Raw genomic sequence first — 14,756 nt, 5'->3', positions numbered from 1 at the left:
GGACTGCTGGGCGGGAAACCCTAGCGGGCGTCGTGGCAGGTGGGCGGTGATGAAGAAAGGGCGGAAGCCTCCGCTTGAGGGTAGACGCCAAGGCCTCCGCTCCCGCGTGTTGGGCCCAGCCCTGCCTTACTGCGCTTGGAAACTCCGTATGTTGGCGCCTGTGGAAGGCGGGTTGGGCCGGCCAGGATGTGTTACCGTCCCGTCAGGCCCTTCTTAGCTCACGTGAGGAGAAGGGTCGAGTTGGGGGAACGGGGCCTTTATGAGCAGTTGCCAGGCCCCAGCTGTTGTCCCCACAGGCTTTGGCGGGAAGAGACAGTTATCACGAACCATTTAGAGGCGTGTAGAGCCTGGCAGTATTAGCCCCTATTTCACTTCTGACTCCCCAGGCGCCTCCCCTGGTGACTTTGATGTGTGGAGAGGGTGGGACCCACCGTTGAGGTCGTTTCTCAGAGCCAGGGCCGGGCTGCACGTCCCACAGCACCTGAGCGGGGAGGGCCTGCTGAGCGGGCTGATGGCTCTGGAGCGGCCCGCGCCGCTCACCAGTGCCCTGCTCCCGCGCAGGACTTGCGAGCCGTGGTCAGAGAGGAGCCTGGAGGGGCCACCTAAGCTCTGCACAAGGAATTCCTCCAACTCTGTAGGTGAGCCGGCCGCGGGCTGAATGGGCAGGAAGCCGGGCGGGGTGAGCGCTCCCGCCTTGGAAAGGTTACGTGTCTGTTACCTGTGGAAACCGGGAGGAGGCCTTGAGGATTTATGCTCTGGGCTCGGGGGGATCCTATTGCAGAGCCGGCTGACTCCGGGTACCCACAGTGCGTTTTCTGGGACCTGAATGACTGTTCTTTTGACCCGTTTAAGTGATCGAAAACAAATTTGCCCTTTCTCTCTTGCGTCTTCTTTAGAGGGTATTTTCGCTGTATATAATTACAAGCTGGGTATCAGCTGACAACAATTTAGTGGTGGGATTATCACCAGCCTTACACAAAAAGATGCCATTTATCTTTCTGATATATTGGGATAATATTTCGATTTCAAAAATGTTTCTTGGCCTGGCGTGGTGGCAGTCGCCTGTAATCCCAGCTACTCGGGAGGCTGAGGCAGGAGAGTCGCTTGAACCCGGGAGGCGGAGGTTGCAGTGAGCCAAGATGGCGCCACTGCACTCCAGCCTGGGCGACAGAGCCAGACTGTCTCAAAAAATTTTTTTTCTTTCTTTTTATTTATTTATTTTGAGACAGGGTCTCCCTCCATCATCCAGGTTGGAGTGCAGTGGCATGATGTCGGCTCACTGTAACCTTCATCTCCTGGGCTCAAGGGATCATCCCACTTCAGCCTCCCAAATAGCTGGGATTACAGGTGCAGTAACCACGCCCAGCTACTTTTTGTACTTTTCCTTGGTAGAGATGGGGTTTCACAATGTTGGCCAGGCTGGTCTCCAACTCCTGCCCTGAAATCTTCCGCCCACCTCGGCCTCCCAAACTGCTGGGATTACAGGCGCGAGCCACCACGTCCGGCCCCTCAAAAGCTTTTGGTATACATTTTGTAAATCAAGTAAACGAGTAATATTCAGCTACTTTTCTTATTGCAATTTGGATTTGAGTTTACTGTTTTGGGGAGTGGGCTGAGTGAAACGTGTAAGTGGGAGAGGTTCTCTCTGTCATCCAGAAAAAAATCCTTTTCTTCCTGTGAGAATACAGTAAAGAATTTTGAAATCTTGTTTGTGACAGTTCATATATTCACTAAATTACTAAAAGCACTTCATAATCTGCTTTATATGGCAGATGCTTTTGTTCTTGAGAATATACTTGTTTATAATTTTAAATATAATTTTGTGATTATCAATCCCTTGAAAGTTATAACTTATCCTTTGCTATGGGTGTAAGCACTTCTCAAGTAAATAGATGACTTGTATTAATGCTACCAAGTACTTGGCAAACTCTTTTTGTGCAAAGTAACCATTTATAAGAAGAAAGTATAACAACAAAGGGAGAAAAGAGTGTGAGTGGTCAGTTTTAATTTCAAAGCATTTAGGTTTAAAAGTTATACATTACGCCTCATAGGCCAGGCATGGTGGCTCAGCCTGTAACCCCAGCACTTTTGGAGGCCGAAGCGGGTGGATCACCTGAGGTCAGGAGTTCGAGACCAGCCTGGCCAACATCGTGAAACCCTGTCTCTACTAAAATTACAAAAATTAGCCGGGCGTGGTGGTGCATGCCTGTAATTCCAGCAATTCCAGCCACTCAGAAGGCAGAGACAGGAGAATTGCTTGAACCTGGGAGGTGGAGGTTGCAGTGAGCTGAGATCACACCACTGCACTCCAGCCTGGGCAACAGAGTGAGACTCTGTCTGAAAAAAAAAAAAAATTATACATACCCCTCTTAAAAATTATATTAAAAGCAGAATAGATTGGATAATTAAAATTAAGGATATAGTCCTTAAGGTTGTCCATGAAACAAAAACATCCATATATGATAACAGTTTTCCATTTTCTGAAGAGTTCATTTTTTTAAATCTAGTAATCTTTTCCAAATCTTAACCCATTTGTTGAAAAGCAATATGTATGTATGGGAGACAGTATAAGAGTGGTGAAGAGTGTAAGCCCTGGCCTGATTTTCTTGGTTCCCGTTTTAACTCTGGCACTTACTAGCAATTTGAAGTTAGTCAAATTATTTGCCCTCTCCTCATGTATCTTCATCCTTATAATTCCCTCATAAGGTTATCGTGGAGACGAAAAAGAATATTCATAAGGTGTAAAGAACAGAGCCTAGCTTCAATAGGCATTTACTGAATTTTAAAAGCGGTTATTATTATAAAAATTGTGAAAAATAGAAAATAGTGGGATAAAACCCATAGAACCACCAACTAAAGACAAGTGTTAATATGTCATCTTTCTAGCCAGTTTTATTTTATGTTTACCTCTAATTTGGATCATACCGTAGATTAAATTGAGTCTTGCTATTTTTGGTTAACTTTGTAACATAAGCATTTTTCTTTGCTATTGAACGTTTCTAGTAAATGTGAATATTCTTGTAATAATATCCTATCTTGTGGACTTATACCTACTTCTATTTTAATGTAATATTTAGGTTAAAAAATGGGCCAAGCATGGTGACTTATGCCTCTAATCTCAGCACTTTGGGAGGCCAAGACAGGAGGATCTCTTGAAGCCAGGAATTCAAGACGAGACTGGGCAACACAGCAAAACCCTTGCCTCTACAAAAATATTTAAAAATTAGCTGGGTGTGGTGGTGTGTGCCTGTAGACTCACCTACCTGGAATGCTGAGGCAGGAGGATCACTTGAGCCTAGGAGTTTGAAGCTGCAGTGAGCCAAGATCATGCCACTGCACTACAGCCTGGGTGACAGATTGAGACCCTGTCTCTTTAAAAAAAAAAAAAAAAAAAAAAGGCAAAAATAATATACCTGTACATTTGTATAGTACTTTATAAAAGATTTTTACATTTGTTATTTCTTTAAACATTTCTTTGTGCTTAAGAATTTTTTTTTTTTCTTTTTGAGACAAGGCCTTGCTCTATAAATGGATAATTGGATATCTCTCTTTAACAACATAGTGTTGGAATAAATAAGAATTTTAGAGTTCTGTGAATCCTGATTTGTTGCTCTAAGAAGTTAACTGGACTCTGAGGCATTTTTTCTAACTAATCAGTTTAGCATTTTAAAGTAGGGTATGTGAGAGGTCGTACCAGAGTTGCCAGTTATTTTAAAAATGATTCTAGGCTGGGCATGGTGGCTCAAGTGTGTAATCCCAGCACTTTGAGAGACTGAGGTGGGTGGATTGCTTGAGTTCAGGAGACCAGCCTGGACAGCATAGTGAGATGCCATCTCACTATACCATGTCAAAAATAAACATGGGTTGTTAATTTAGTATTTAGCTTGTGAAGAGAAAGGCCAATCTAAACACACTTTAGATTATGTGTGTGTGTTTTATAAACCTCTCATAGGTAAGAGGGGTCCCTAATCTGAAACTATGAGATGAAGATTTCCATGAAGAAAATAAGAAAGTGGGGGCTGGGTGTGGGAGCTCACACCTGTAAACTCAGCACTTTGGGAGGCTGAGATGTGTGGATTGCTTGAGACCAGGAGTTTGTGACTAGCCTGGGCAACATGGCGAAACCCCATCTCTACAAAATTAGCCAAGTGTGGTGGCATGTGCCTGTAGTTTCAGCTACTCTGGAAGCTGACATGGGAGGATCACCTGAGCCTGGGAGGTCAAGGTTGCAGTAAGTCGTTATCAAGCCACTGCACTCCAGCCTGGGTGTCAGAGTGAGACCCTGCTGTCTCAAAAAAAAAAAAAAAAAAAGGGAATGGGACCAGTTAAGAGGTCCAGTTAGATCCAGTCACCCATTCATTTGCTTAATAAAATGTCTTGAATGTGTATAGTGCTTAAAAATGCCAAATATGTTTATTTATGTTTTTAAATGTAATTATTGTAACAACTCTGTGAAATAGGAATATCATTTCTATTTTACAGATGAGGATACAGAGCCTCAAAGAATTTAATCAACCTGCTTGATAGAACACATCTAATAAGTTGCAGATTCAACTTATTAACTAAGTTAATTAAATTTAATTATTATTTTAAAAGTTGTAATTCCCTGGTCTTTTGGCTTCAGGAAAACAATTTTTCCCACCCATTTGTACTTATATCTTTGCTATTCTCAAACATTGATTTAAATTGAGAAAATACCTTTATCTTATAGACGAAATATAAGGAAAAAGAATATAGACAAGCATGGAAAGTGAAGACACAAAGAAAACACAAGGTGAGAAATTGATGAATCATATATCTGCAATTAGTTTTGTATTGGTAGGATATACTGTAGATTATTTGACAGGATTCAGGAAATGAAAGAATCATTCAGCCATTTACATAAATATTGAGCACTACTCTGTGCCTGTCACATAATTTCTGGCTTCAGGAAACTGACATTCTAATGGGAAAAGACATATTGACAATTAGAATTTCACGTGATAGTTGATTTAATGTCAGTGTATACAAGAATAATGGGAACCTGAGAGGACCACCATCAAAGGATGCCTGAAGGTACGGATTTCAGAATTGTTCCCAGAAAGATGGAAACTGAATCCATGGGCATGGAGGAGGTTAACCAGGGAGAAGAGGATGGAGAATAGTGTTCATTAATACACACTGTCATATAAGGTTTTAGCTGAGGAAGAGAGCCCCTAAAAAAAGTCTGAGAAAAACATTTCAAAAATGTGGAAAGAGAGTCAGGAATGTGGTATCTTTGAAATCAGAACCTTAAGAGAATTCTTCATGAGAAAGAGGTTGCTTAAGAGCCTGAAATGTCAAATGTCACAGCTGAGGACTGAATTTTCCACTGCATTTTGCATTTAGGATGTGATATGTTAACGGTAAACTTAATAGATTTTAACCAGATTGCAGTCTGTTTATATTTGAGTGGAAAATTAAGATCTGAAGACACACAGTATGAATTGCTTACTCTTTAAGAGCTTGACTACAAAAAAAAAAAAAAAAAAAGAGTGAGACTATGACCAGGCGCAGTAGCTCATGCCTATAATCCCAATGCTTTGGGAGGCCAAGGCAGGTGGATTGCCTGAGCTCAGGAGTTCGAAACCACCCTGGGCAACATGGTGAAACCCTGTCTCTACTAAAATACAAAAAAATTAGCTGGGTGTTGTGGTGCGCACCTGTAATCCCAGCTACTTGGGAGGCTGAGGTGGGAGAATTGCTTGAACCTGGGAGGCAGAGGTTGCAGTGAGCCAAGATTGTGCCACTGCACTCCAGCTTGGGTGACAGAGTGAGACTCCATCTCAAAAAAAAAAAAAAAAAAAAAACACCAGGCCGGGTACAGTGGCTCACGCCTGTAATCCCAGCATTTTGGGAGGCCGAAGCAGGTGCATCATGTGAGGTCAGGAGTTTGAGACCAGCCTGGCCAACATGGTGAAATCCCATCTCTCCTAAAAATACAAAAAATTAGCCGGGCATGGTGGTGGGCACCTGTAATCCCAGCTATTTGGGAATCTGAGGCAGGAGAATCACTTGAACCTAGGAGGCGGTGGTTGCAGTGAGCCGAGATTGCTCCACTGCTATCCAGCCTGGGCGAGAAAGTGGGACTCCATCTCAAAAAAAAAAAAAAAAAAAAAAAACCAACCAAACCTCTAAAACAAAGAGTGAGACTAAGTACTATATTGATTGATGATACATCTTAATTTCTCTTAGTGTGCTCCTCTATATTATATCCACCCTTCATCCTATATCTTTCAGAACTCTAACTTTTTTTAATTTTGTTTTTTTTGAGACAGAGTCTTGCTCTTGTTGCCCAGGCTGGAATGCAATGGCCCAATCTCGGCTCACTGCAACCTCTGCCTCCTAGGTTCAAGTGATTCTCCTGCCTCAGCCTCCGGAGTAGCTGGGATTACAGGCACCCACCACCACGCCCAGCTAATTTTTGTATTTTTAGTAGAGACAGGGTTTCAGCATGTTGTCCAGGCTGGTCTCGAACTCCTGACCTCAGGTGATCCGCCCGCCTCAGCTTCCCAAAGCGCTGGGATTATAGGTGTGAGCCACTGCGCCCAACCTACTACTCTAAATGTACTTCAAGCATTATTTCAAAATCTATATACCATTTGACTTAAATCCTTAAAATCAAGAGAAGAAATTGTTTTTAAGACTATACTAAAGAATTTTATAGGAAAATAGTTGTCTGTTGTTTGCTGTTTAGTTATAAACAAAATGTTTACATTTTGATAAAGCTTGGTATATGTATGTAGCCATGCAACCATCAGCAAAATCAAGATAGTGCATTTATCCTCCTGCTCCTTTGTAATCCCTACTTTCTGTGCTTTCCTAGAGCCTTTTTCCCCCCAGCACTCACTAATCTGCCTTCTGTTACTATAGACTATTTGCATTTTTTCTGTACATAGAATCATACAGTATGAATTCTGTTTTATGTGGCCTCTTTCACTCAGCATAATTATTTTGAGATTCATCCGTGTTGTTGCATACATCTATAATTCTTTTTTTATTGCTAAGTATTCCATTGTATAGTTATACCATGATTTGCTTATCCATTCATCTGCTGATGGGCATTTTGATTGCTTACACTTCTTAGCTATTACATATAATGGTGCTGTGAACATTTGTATGGACATGTATCTCCCCTTTTTAGGGTAAATACTTAGGAGTGAAATGGCTGAATCAAATGGTAGGTATACGTTAACAGTTTATGAAACTGCTGATCTGTCTTTCAAAATCTTTGTATCATTTTACATATTCATCAGCAGTATATGAGAGTTCCAGTTCCTTCATGTCCTTGCTAACATATGAAATGATCCATCATAAATGTTAGTCGTTCAGTGGGCATGTAATGGCATCTCCTTGTGGTTTTAATTTGCATTTCCCTAATGACTAATGATATTGAGAATATTTTCATATTCTTATTTGCCATCTATTTATCATTTTTATTAAAGAGTGTTCACATCTTTTGCTGTTTTATCTGGTTGTTGGTTTTTCTGTTGCTGAGCTTTCATAGTTCTTTATATTTTCTAGATATATGTTGTTTTTTTTGAGACTGTCTCACTTTGTCACCCAGGTTAAAGTACAGTGGCACAATCATAGCTCATTGCAGACTCCAACTCCTGGCTCAAGCAGTACTTTTTTGTTGTTGTTGAGGCAGAGTCTCACTCTTGTTGTCCAGGTTGGAGTGCAGTGGCCTGATCTCAGCTCACTGCAACCTCTGCCTCCCAGGTTCAAGTGGTTCTCCTGCCTCAGCCTCCCAAGCAGGGGGGATTATAGGCGCCCACCACCCCACTCAGCTAATTTTTATATTTTTAGTAGAGATGGGGTTTTACTATGTTGGCCAGGCTGATCTCAAACTCCTGACTCAGGTGATCTGCCCACCTCAGCCTCCCAAAATACTGGGATCACAGGCATGAGCCACTGCTTCTGGCCTCAAGCAGTCTTCTACCTCAGCTTCCTGAGTAGATGGGACTATAGGCACATATCACCATGCCAGGCTAATTTTAAGTTTTTTTTTTTTTTTTTGCATAGATAGATTTCACATTGTTGTCCAGGCTGGTCTCAAACTTTTGGCCTCAAGAGATACTACTGCCTCATCCTCCCAAAGTGCTGGGATTACAGATGTGACCCACTGTGCCTGGCCCCATGTTCTTTTTGTTTGTTTTTAAATTGACATACAGAATGTACACTAGATGGCTACATGTTCTTTATCAGATATGTTCTTTGCAAAGATTTTCCAGTTTGTGGCTTGTCTTTGCTACGCTTTAGAAGACACTATTAAAACAATGAAGTTTTTAATTTTATGAAGCCTAGTTCATTATTATTTTGTGGGTTTTGCTGTTATTGTAATATCTAGGAATTCTTTGCTTAACCCAAGGTTACAAATATTTTCTCCCATGTTTTCTTTTAAAAGTTTCGTAATTGGCCAGGCGCAGTCTCGGGAGACTGAGACAGGAGAATCTCTTGAACCCAGGAGGTGGAGGTTACAGTGAGATGAGATCACGCCACTGCATTCCAGCTTGGGCGACAGAGCAAGACTCCCTCTCAAAAACAAAATTAAAAAAAAATTCATAGTTTTAGATTTTACATTTAGATTGCATTCCATTTTGAGTTGATTTTTGTATGTGTTTCGAAGTATGAATTCAAGAGTTTTTGTTGCTGTTGTTTTGAGTATGGATATTCAGTTGTTCCAACACTTTGTTAGCAATGACTTTGTAAAAACTCATGGGTTTGTGTAGGTTTATTTCTGTACTGTCCTGTTTCATTGATCTTTTTGTCTATGCTGATGGCAGTGCCACACTGTTTTTGTTACTGTAGGGTTTTTGTTTGTTTGTTTGTTTTTAGATAGCATATCGCTCTATTTGCCCAGAGTGGAGGGAGTGCAGCAGTGCAATCTTGGCTCACTGCAACCTCCACCTCCCAGGTTCAAGCGATTCTCCTGCCTCAGCCTCCCGAATAGCTGGGATTACAGGCACATGCCACCATAACTAGCTAATTTTTGTATTTTTTAGTAGAAATGGGGTTTCACTGTGTTGGCCAGGCTGATCTCAAACTCCTGACCTCAAGTGATCCGCCTGCCTCAGCCTCCCAAAGTGCTGGAATTACAGACGTGAGCCACTGTGCCTGGCCCACTGTAGGTTTTTAAAGTCTTGAAATATGGTAGAGTTAGCCCTTTGGCTTTATACTTCTCTTTGAGTGTTGTCTGGCTATGGTAAGGGTTTTGCATTTCCATATGAATTTTGACATCAGCTTGTCAATTTACACACACACATGCACACACAGCCTGCTGGGATTACGTTGAGTCTGTAGACCAATTTGGGAAGAATTTACATCTTAACAATATTTTGTCTTTTGACTCATGAACATGGCATATAATGGCATTTATTTTGGTCATCTTTAATTTCTCTCAGCAGTATTTTTTAGTTTTTGGTGTATGTCTCACCTCTGTTGTCAATTTATCCCTAAGTATTTCAATGCTATATTGTAAATGGGGTGGTTTTTAAAATTTTAATTTCCATTTGTTTATTGCTAGTATATAGAAATACAGTCATGTGCTGCATAATGATGTTTCAGTCAACAACAGACCTCATATAGAACAGTGGTCTTATAAGATTATAATGGAACTGAAAAATTCCTGTCATGTAGTGACATTGTAATATAGTAAGTGCAACACATTACTCACATGTTTGCAGTGATGCTGGTGTAAACAAACCTACCATACTGCCAGTTGTGTAAAACTATAGCAAATCCAGTTATGTGTAGTACATAATACCTGATAATGACTCTGTTACTGGTTTATGTATTTACTACACTATTTATTGTTGTTTTAGAATACACTGCTTCTACTTATAAACAAAAATTTTGTAAAATAGCCTCAGGCAGGTCCTTCAGGAGGTATCCCAGAAGAAGGGATTGTTGTAAGAAATGGCAGTTCCGTGTATGTTATTGCCCTGAAGACTTTCCAGTGGGACAAGATGTGAAGGTGAAGGACAGTCATATTGATGATCTTGACTCTGTGTAGGCCTATGCTAATGTGTGTGTTTGTGTCTTAGTTTTAATAAAGTTTTTTTAAAAGATAAAGATAGGCCAGGCATGATGACTCACACCTATAAATAATTCCAGTGGTTTGGGAGGCCAAGATGGGAGGATTGCTTGAGGCCAGGAGTTTGAGACCAGCCTGGGCAACATAGTGAGACCCTCATCTCTGTAAAAAAAAAAATTAGCTGGGTGTGGTGACGTTACAATAAGCTAAATTTATTTTACTATTGAAGATATTTTAAAAATAAATTGAGTAGTCTAAATTTACGGTGTTTATGAAGTCTACAGTAGTGTATAATAATGTCCTAGGCTTTCACATTCACTCACCACTCGCTGATGCACCCAGAGCAGCTTCTGGATATACCTTTTAAAAAAATCTGTATTATAGCTTTTCTATGTTTAGATATGTTTAGATATACAAAAATTTGCCATTGTATTACAATTGACTATATTATTCAATATAGTAACATGCTGCATAGGTTTATAGCCTAGGAGCAATAGCTATACCATACAACCTAGATGTGTAATAAGCTCTACCATCTAGGTTTGTGTAAGTAAAGTCTATGATGTTAATACAATGATGAAATCACCTAATGATGCTTTTCTCAGAATGTATCCCCATCATTAAGCAACATTTGACTGTATAATCTATTTTTATGTATTAAAGAGTTATCTGGAAAACTTAGTTCACTTATTCTAGTAGCTTTCTGTAGATTCCATCAAATTATGTGGAAGATCATGTTGTATGCAAATTCAAATACTTCTTTGCCAATTTGAGTGCCTTTTATTTCTTTTTTCTTACCTGACGGCACTGGCTAGACTCTTTGGGACAATGTTACATAGGAGTGGTGATACGAGCAAACATCTTTGTCTTATACCTGGTTTTAGAGAGAAGATATTCAGTCTTTCCCTGTTAAGTATGATGTTTGCTGTAGGGTTTTCAACTGTAGATGCACTTTGCCAGGTTGAGGAAGTTCCTTTCTATTCCAAATTTGCAAAATATTTTTCTTTAATCAGGAATGCATGTGGGATTTTATCAGATGCTGTTTTTACATCCATTAAGATGACCAAAGGTTTTCCTGTTTAGTTTTGTTACATTGATTTTTTTCAAATCATAAATCAATCTTGTATTTCTGGGATAAACCCACTTAGTCGTGATGTCTTTTTATTTTAATATATTGTTGGATTCAATTTGCTAAAATTGTTTCGACTTTTTGCATGTATGTTCATGAGGGAAACTGGTCTGTAGTTTTCTTGCTAATGGCTTCTGTTTTGGTATAAAGGTAATACTAGCCTCATAGAATAAGTTGGGAAGTATTCCTTCTCTTAAACTTTTGAAAAAATTTGAGTAGAATTTGTATTATTCCTTCCTTAAATGTTTGGTAGAATTTACAAATGAAATCATCTGAACCCAGGGTTTTCTTTGTGGAAAAGTTTTTAACTCTTAATTCAACTTCTTTCATAGCTGTAGGACTATTCAAGTTGTCTTTTTCTTCTCGGGTGAGTTTGGTGATGTCATTTCACCTAAGTTGTTGAATCCATAGGTGTGAAATTGTACATAGTACTCCCTTAATATCTTCTGAATATCTGTGGAATGTGGTAATGCCATCTCTCTCATTTCTGATATTGGTAATTTGTGTCTTTACTCCTTTTCTCCTAACTCATCTGGCTAGAAGTTTATCAGTTTTGTTGCTCTTCTCAAAGAACTTCCTCTGTATTTGTTTTCTGTTTCACTGGTTTCAGCTTAGATCTTTATAATTTCCTTTCTTGTACTTATATTGGGTTTAATTTGTTCTTTTTCTAATTTCCTAAGGTGGTAGCTGACGTCGTTGATCTGAGACCTTTCATCCTAAATACTGCTTTCATAGCATCCCACAATTCTCATGTTGTATTTTCATTTTTATCCACCTTTTTTTCTAAATGACAGATATTTAAACCAGTGTAGCTCTACTTAAAGAGAGCAATATTTTGACTTTCTATTCCTATATTTATAAAAAGGGAAACTCAAAGAACTATAAGAAGTTCATTTTAAGTTCTTTTATTTAAAGAACATCTTTAGGCCGGGCACGGTGGCTCACGCCTGTAATCCCAGCACTTTGGGAGGCCGAGACAGGCGGATCACGAGGTCAGGAGATCAAGACCATCCTGGCTAACATGGTGGAACCCCGTCTCTACTAAAAATACAAAAAATTAGCCGGGCGCGATGGCAGGCGCCTGTAGTCCCAGCTACAGAGGAGGCTGAGGCAGGAGAATGGCGTGAACCCGGGAGGCGGAGCTTGCAGTGAGTGGAGATGGCGCCACTGCACTCCAGCCTGGGCGACAGAGTGAGACTCCGTCTCAAAAATAAAAAGAACATCTTTAAAAAAATACATGGTTGTTGGATTATAAAAGTAATACAGGCCGGGCGCGGTGGCTCAAGCCTGTAATCCCAGCACTTTGGGAGGCCGAGACGGGCGGATCATGAGGTCAGGAAATCGAGACCATCCTGGCTAACATGGTGAAACCCTGTCTCTACTAAAAAAATACAAAAAAACTAGCCGGGCGAGGTGGCGGGCACCTGTAGTCCCAGCTACTCAGGAGGCTGAGGCGGGAGAATGGCGTGAACCCGGGAGGCGGAGCTTGCAGTGAGCTGAGATCCGGCCGCTGCACTCTAGCCTGGGCGACAGAGCAAGACTCCGTCTAAAAAAAAAAAAAAAAAAAAAAGTAATACATGCCTATTACTTTAAAAGTTGACCATTCCAAAGATATGTATTTAGTAAGTGAAATTTTAATGGTTAGTTTTTGAAATAAACTTTTTGGTTTAAAATAATGACATTTTTGTTCTTTAGAAATGAAGACTGACCTGAACTTATTATTGGAGTGTCTAAAGTATCAAATGGACAATGCTTTTTCACAAAAGGAAGCTTTGGTCACTATTCATTCAATTTGTCAACAAAACAGTAAGATATAATAGTGAATTTTTATTTGTGATTCTAGTTCTTTAGTACTATGATATATCAAATAAGCATAGTTCTTTATTTTCCATTCATTTATTCTACATATCATGTTACTGTCTTCATGTGATTTATTTTATCCCTGAAAGGATAATGAAAATAAATATCATTTCTATTTTGTTTTTTTTCTGCACATCCTACAGGTAATGCAAGTGTTTATTTTCGGGAAATTGGTGGTTTGATGTTTGTAAAAAATCTTGCAAAGTCAAGTGAACATAGCATGGTAAAAGAAGCAGCCTTATATACATTAGGAGCTATTGCAGAAAAAAATGGTAAAATATAAAACTTTATTTCATTATACTTTAAGCATTGTGTTATATTTTAACAGTATACTCAAAACTAATTTTCTAGTTAATTTCTTTTCTTTTTTTACATGTTTGGATAATTTTTATCCAGCCTCCCTCCCCTCTCCCTTTCTTTCTCTCTCTTCTTCCTTCCTTCCCTTTATTTTCTTTCTTTTCTTTCTTTCCTTTCCTTTCCTTTCATTCCTTTCCTTTCTTTTCTTTCCTTTCCTTTTCTTTCATTTCTTCTTTCTCTTTCTCTCTTTTCCCTTCCCCTCCCTCCTCTCCTTCTCCACCCCTCCTTTCCTCTTTCTCCTTCCCCTCCCCTCCCTTTTTTCCTTCTCTTCCCTTTTCCCTGTCCTTTCCTTTCTGTTTCATCTTTCCAGATCAAAGGATGAAGATAACCCACAGCCATGTAATGTGCGGGTATAGAAATTCATGTTGGCAAGAACACTTTTCTGCAGTGTATCTAAAATGAGGTTGAATATAAACCATTGGTTTGTCAGACCAATTTTATATTCTGATATTTTTATTTATTAAATATTTCTTCATCAGCCAGGCGCATGGTGGCTCACACCTATAATCCCAGCACTTTGGGAGGCTGAGGCAGGTGGATCACTTGACCTCAGGAGTTTGAGACCAGCCTGGGCAACATGGTGATACCCCATCTTTACCAAAAATACAAATAATCAGCCGGGCATGGTAGTATGCACCTGTGGTCCCAACTACTTGGGAGGCCGAGGTGAGAGATTACTTGAGCCTGGGAGGTGGAGGTGGCAGTGAGCCAAGATTATGCCACTGCACTCTAACCTGGGCAACAGACCACAGAGTAAGACCCTGTCACACACACACACACACACACACACACACACACAAATCACCTTTTAGGAAGCAATCTTTGTGCAAGGCATTGGGGATACAGGGATAAGTCAGATATAGTCCTTGAATTTTTTTTTTTTAATTTATTTTTAATGTTTGTGTCTATATAATAGGTGTATATATTTATAGGGTACATGAGATGTTTTGATACAGATATGCAGTGCATAATCATGTCATGGAGAATGGGGTTTCCATCCACTCAAGCATTTATTCATTGTGTTACACAAAAAATCCAATTATACTGTTTAGTTATTTTAAAGTGTACAATTAAATTATTATTGACTATGGTTACTTTGTTATGCTATCAAATAGTAAGTCTTAGTCATTCTTTCTTCTTCTTTTTTTTTTTTGGTACCATACCCACCACCTTCCACTACCCTTCCCAGCCTCTGATAATCATCTATCTCCATGAGTTCAATTGTTTTGATTTTTAGATCCCACAAATAAGTGAGAATGTGTTTGTCTTTCTGTGCCTGGCTTAGTCCTTGCCTTTGAGATAGGGTCTAATAGCTGGTTCTAAGAACTGGATGAAATGTTGATTGTATCTTTATGT

The 14,756-nt window shown here is 39.8% G+C and overlaps 1 protein-coding gene across 1 annotated transcript in view; it reads left to right on the top strand.

Moving 5' to 3' along the window:
* The first annotated feature begins 538 nt into the window (after positions 1 to 538).
* Positions 539 to 14,756, top strand: part of TERB1 (telomere repeat binding bouquet formation protein 1) — a 48,957-nt gene continuing 34,739 nt past the window's right edge. Inside the window, exons 1-4 of the mRNA XM_023210109.1 lie at positions 539 to 638; positions 4,712 to 4,774; positions 12,879 to 12,989; positions 13,187 to 13,315. Of these exons, the coding sequence (XP_023065877.1) occupies positions 4,744 to 4,774; positions 12,879 to 12,989; positions 13,187 to 13,315 (271 nt within the window). The 5' untranslated portion in view covers positions 539 to 638; positions 4,712 to 4,743. The remainder of the gene's footprint in view (positions 639 to 4,711; positions 4,775 to 12,878; positions 12,990 to 13,186; positions 13,316 to 14,756) is intronic.

Source organism: Piliocolobus tephrosceles, chromosome 17, assembly GCF_002776525.5.
Source record: "Piliocolobus tephrosceles isolate RC106 chromosome 17, ASM277652v3, whole genome shotgun sequence".
NCBI classification, from domain to species: Eukaryota; Metazoa; Chordata; class Mammalia; order Primates; family Cercopithecidae; genus Piliocolobus; species Piliocolobus tephrosceles.
The sequence above is the reverse complement of the archived record's forward strand: the minus strand, read 5'-3'. Positions and strand labels throughout refer to the sequence as shown.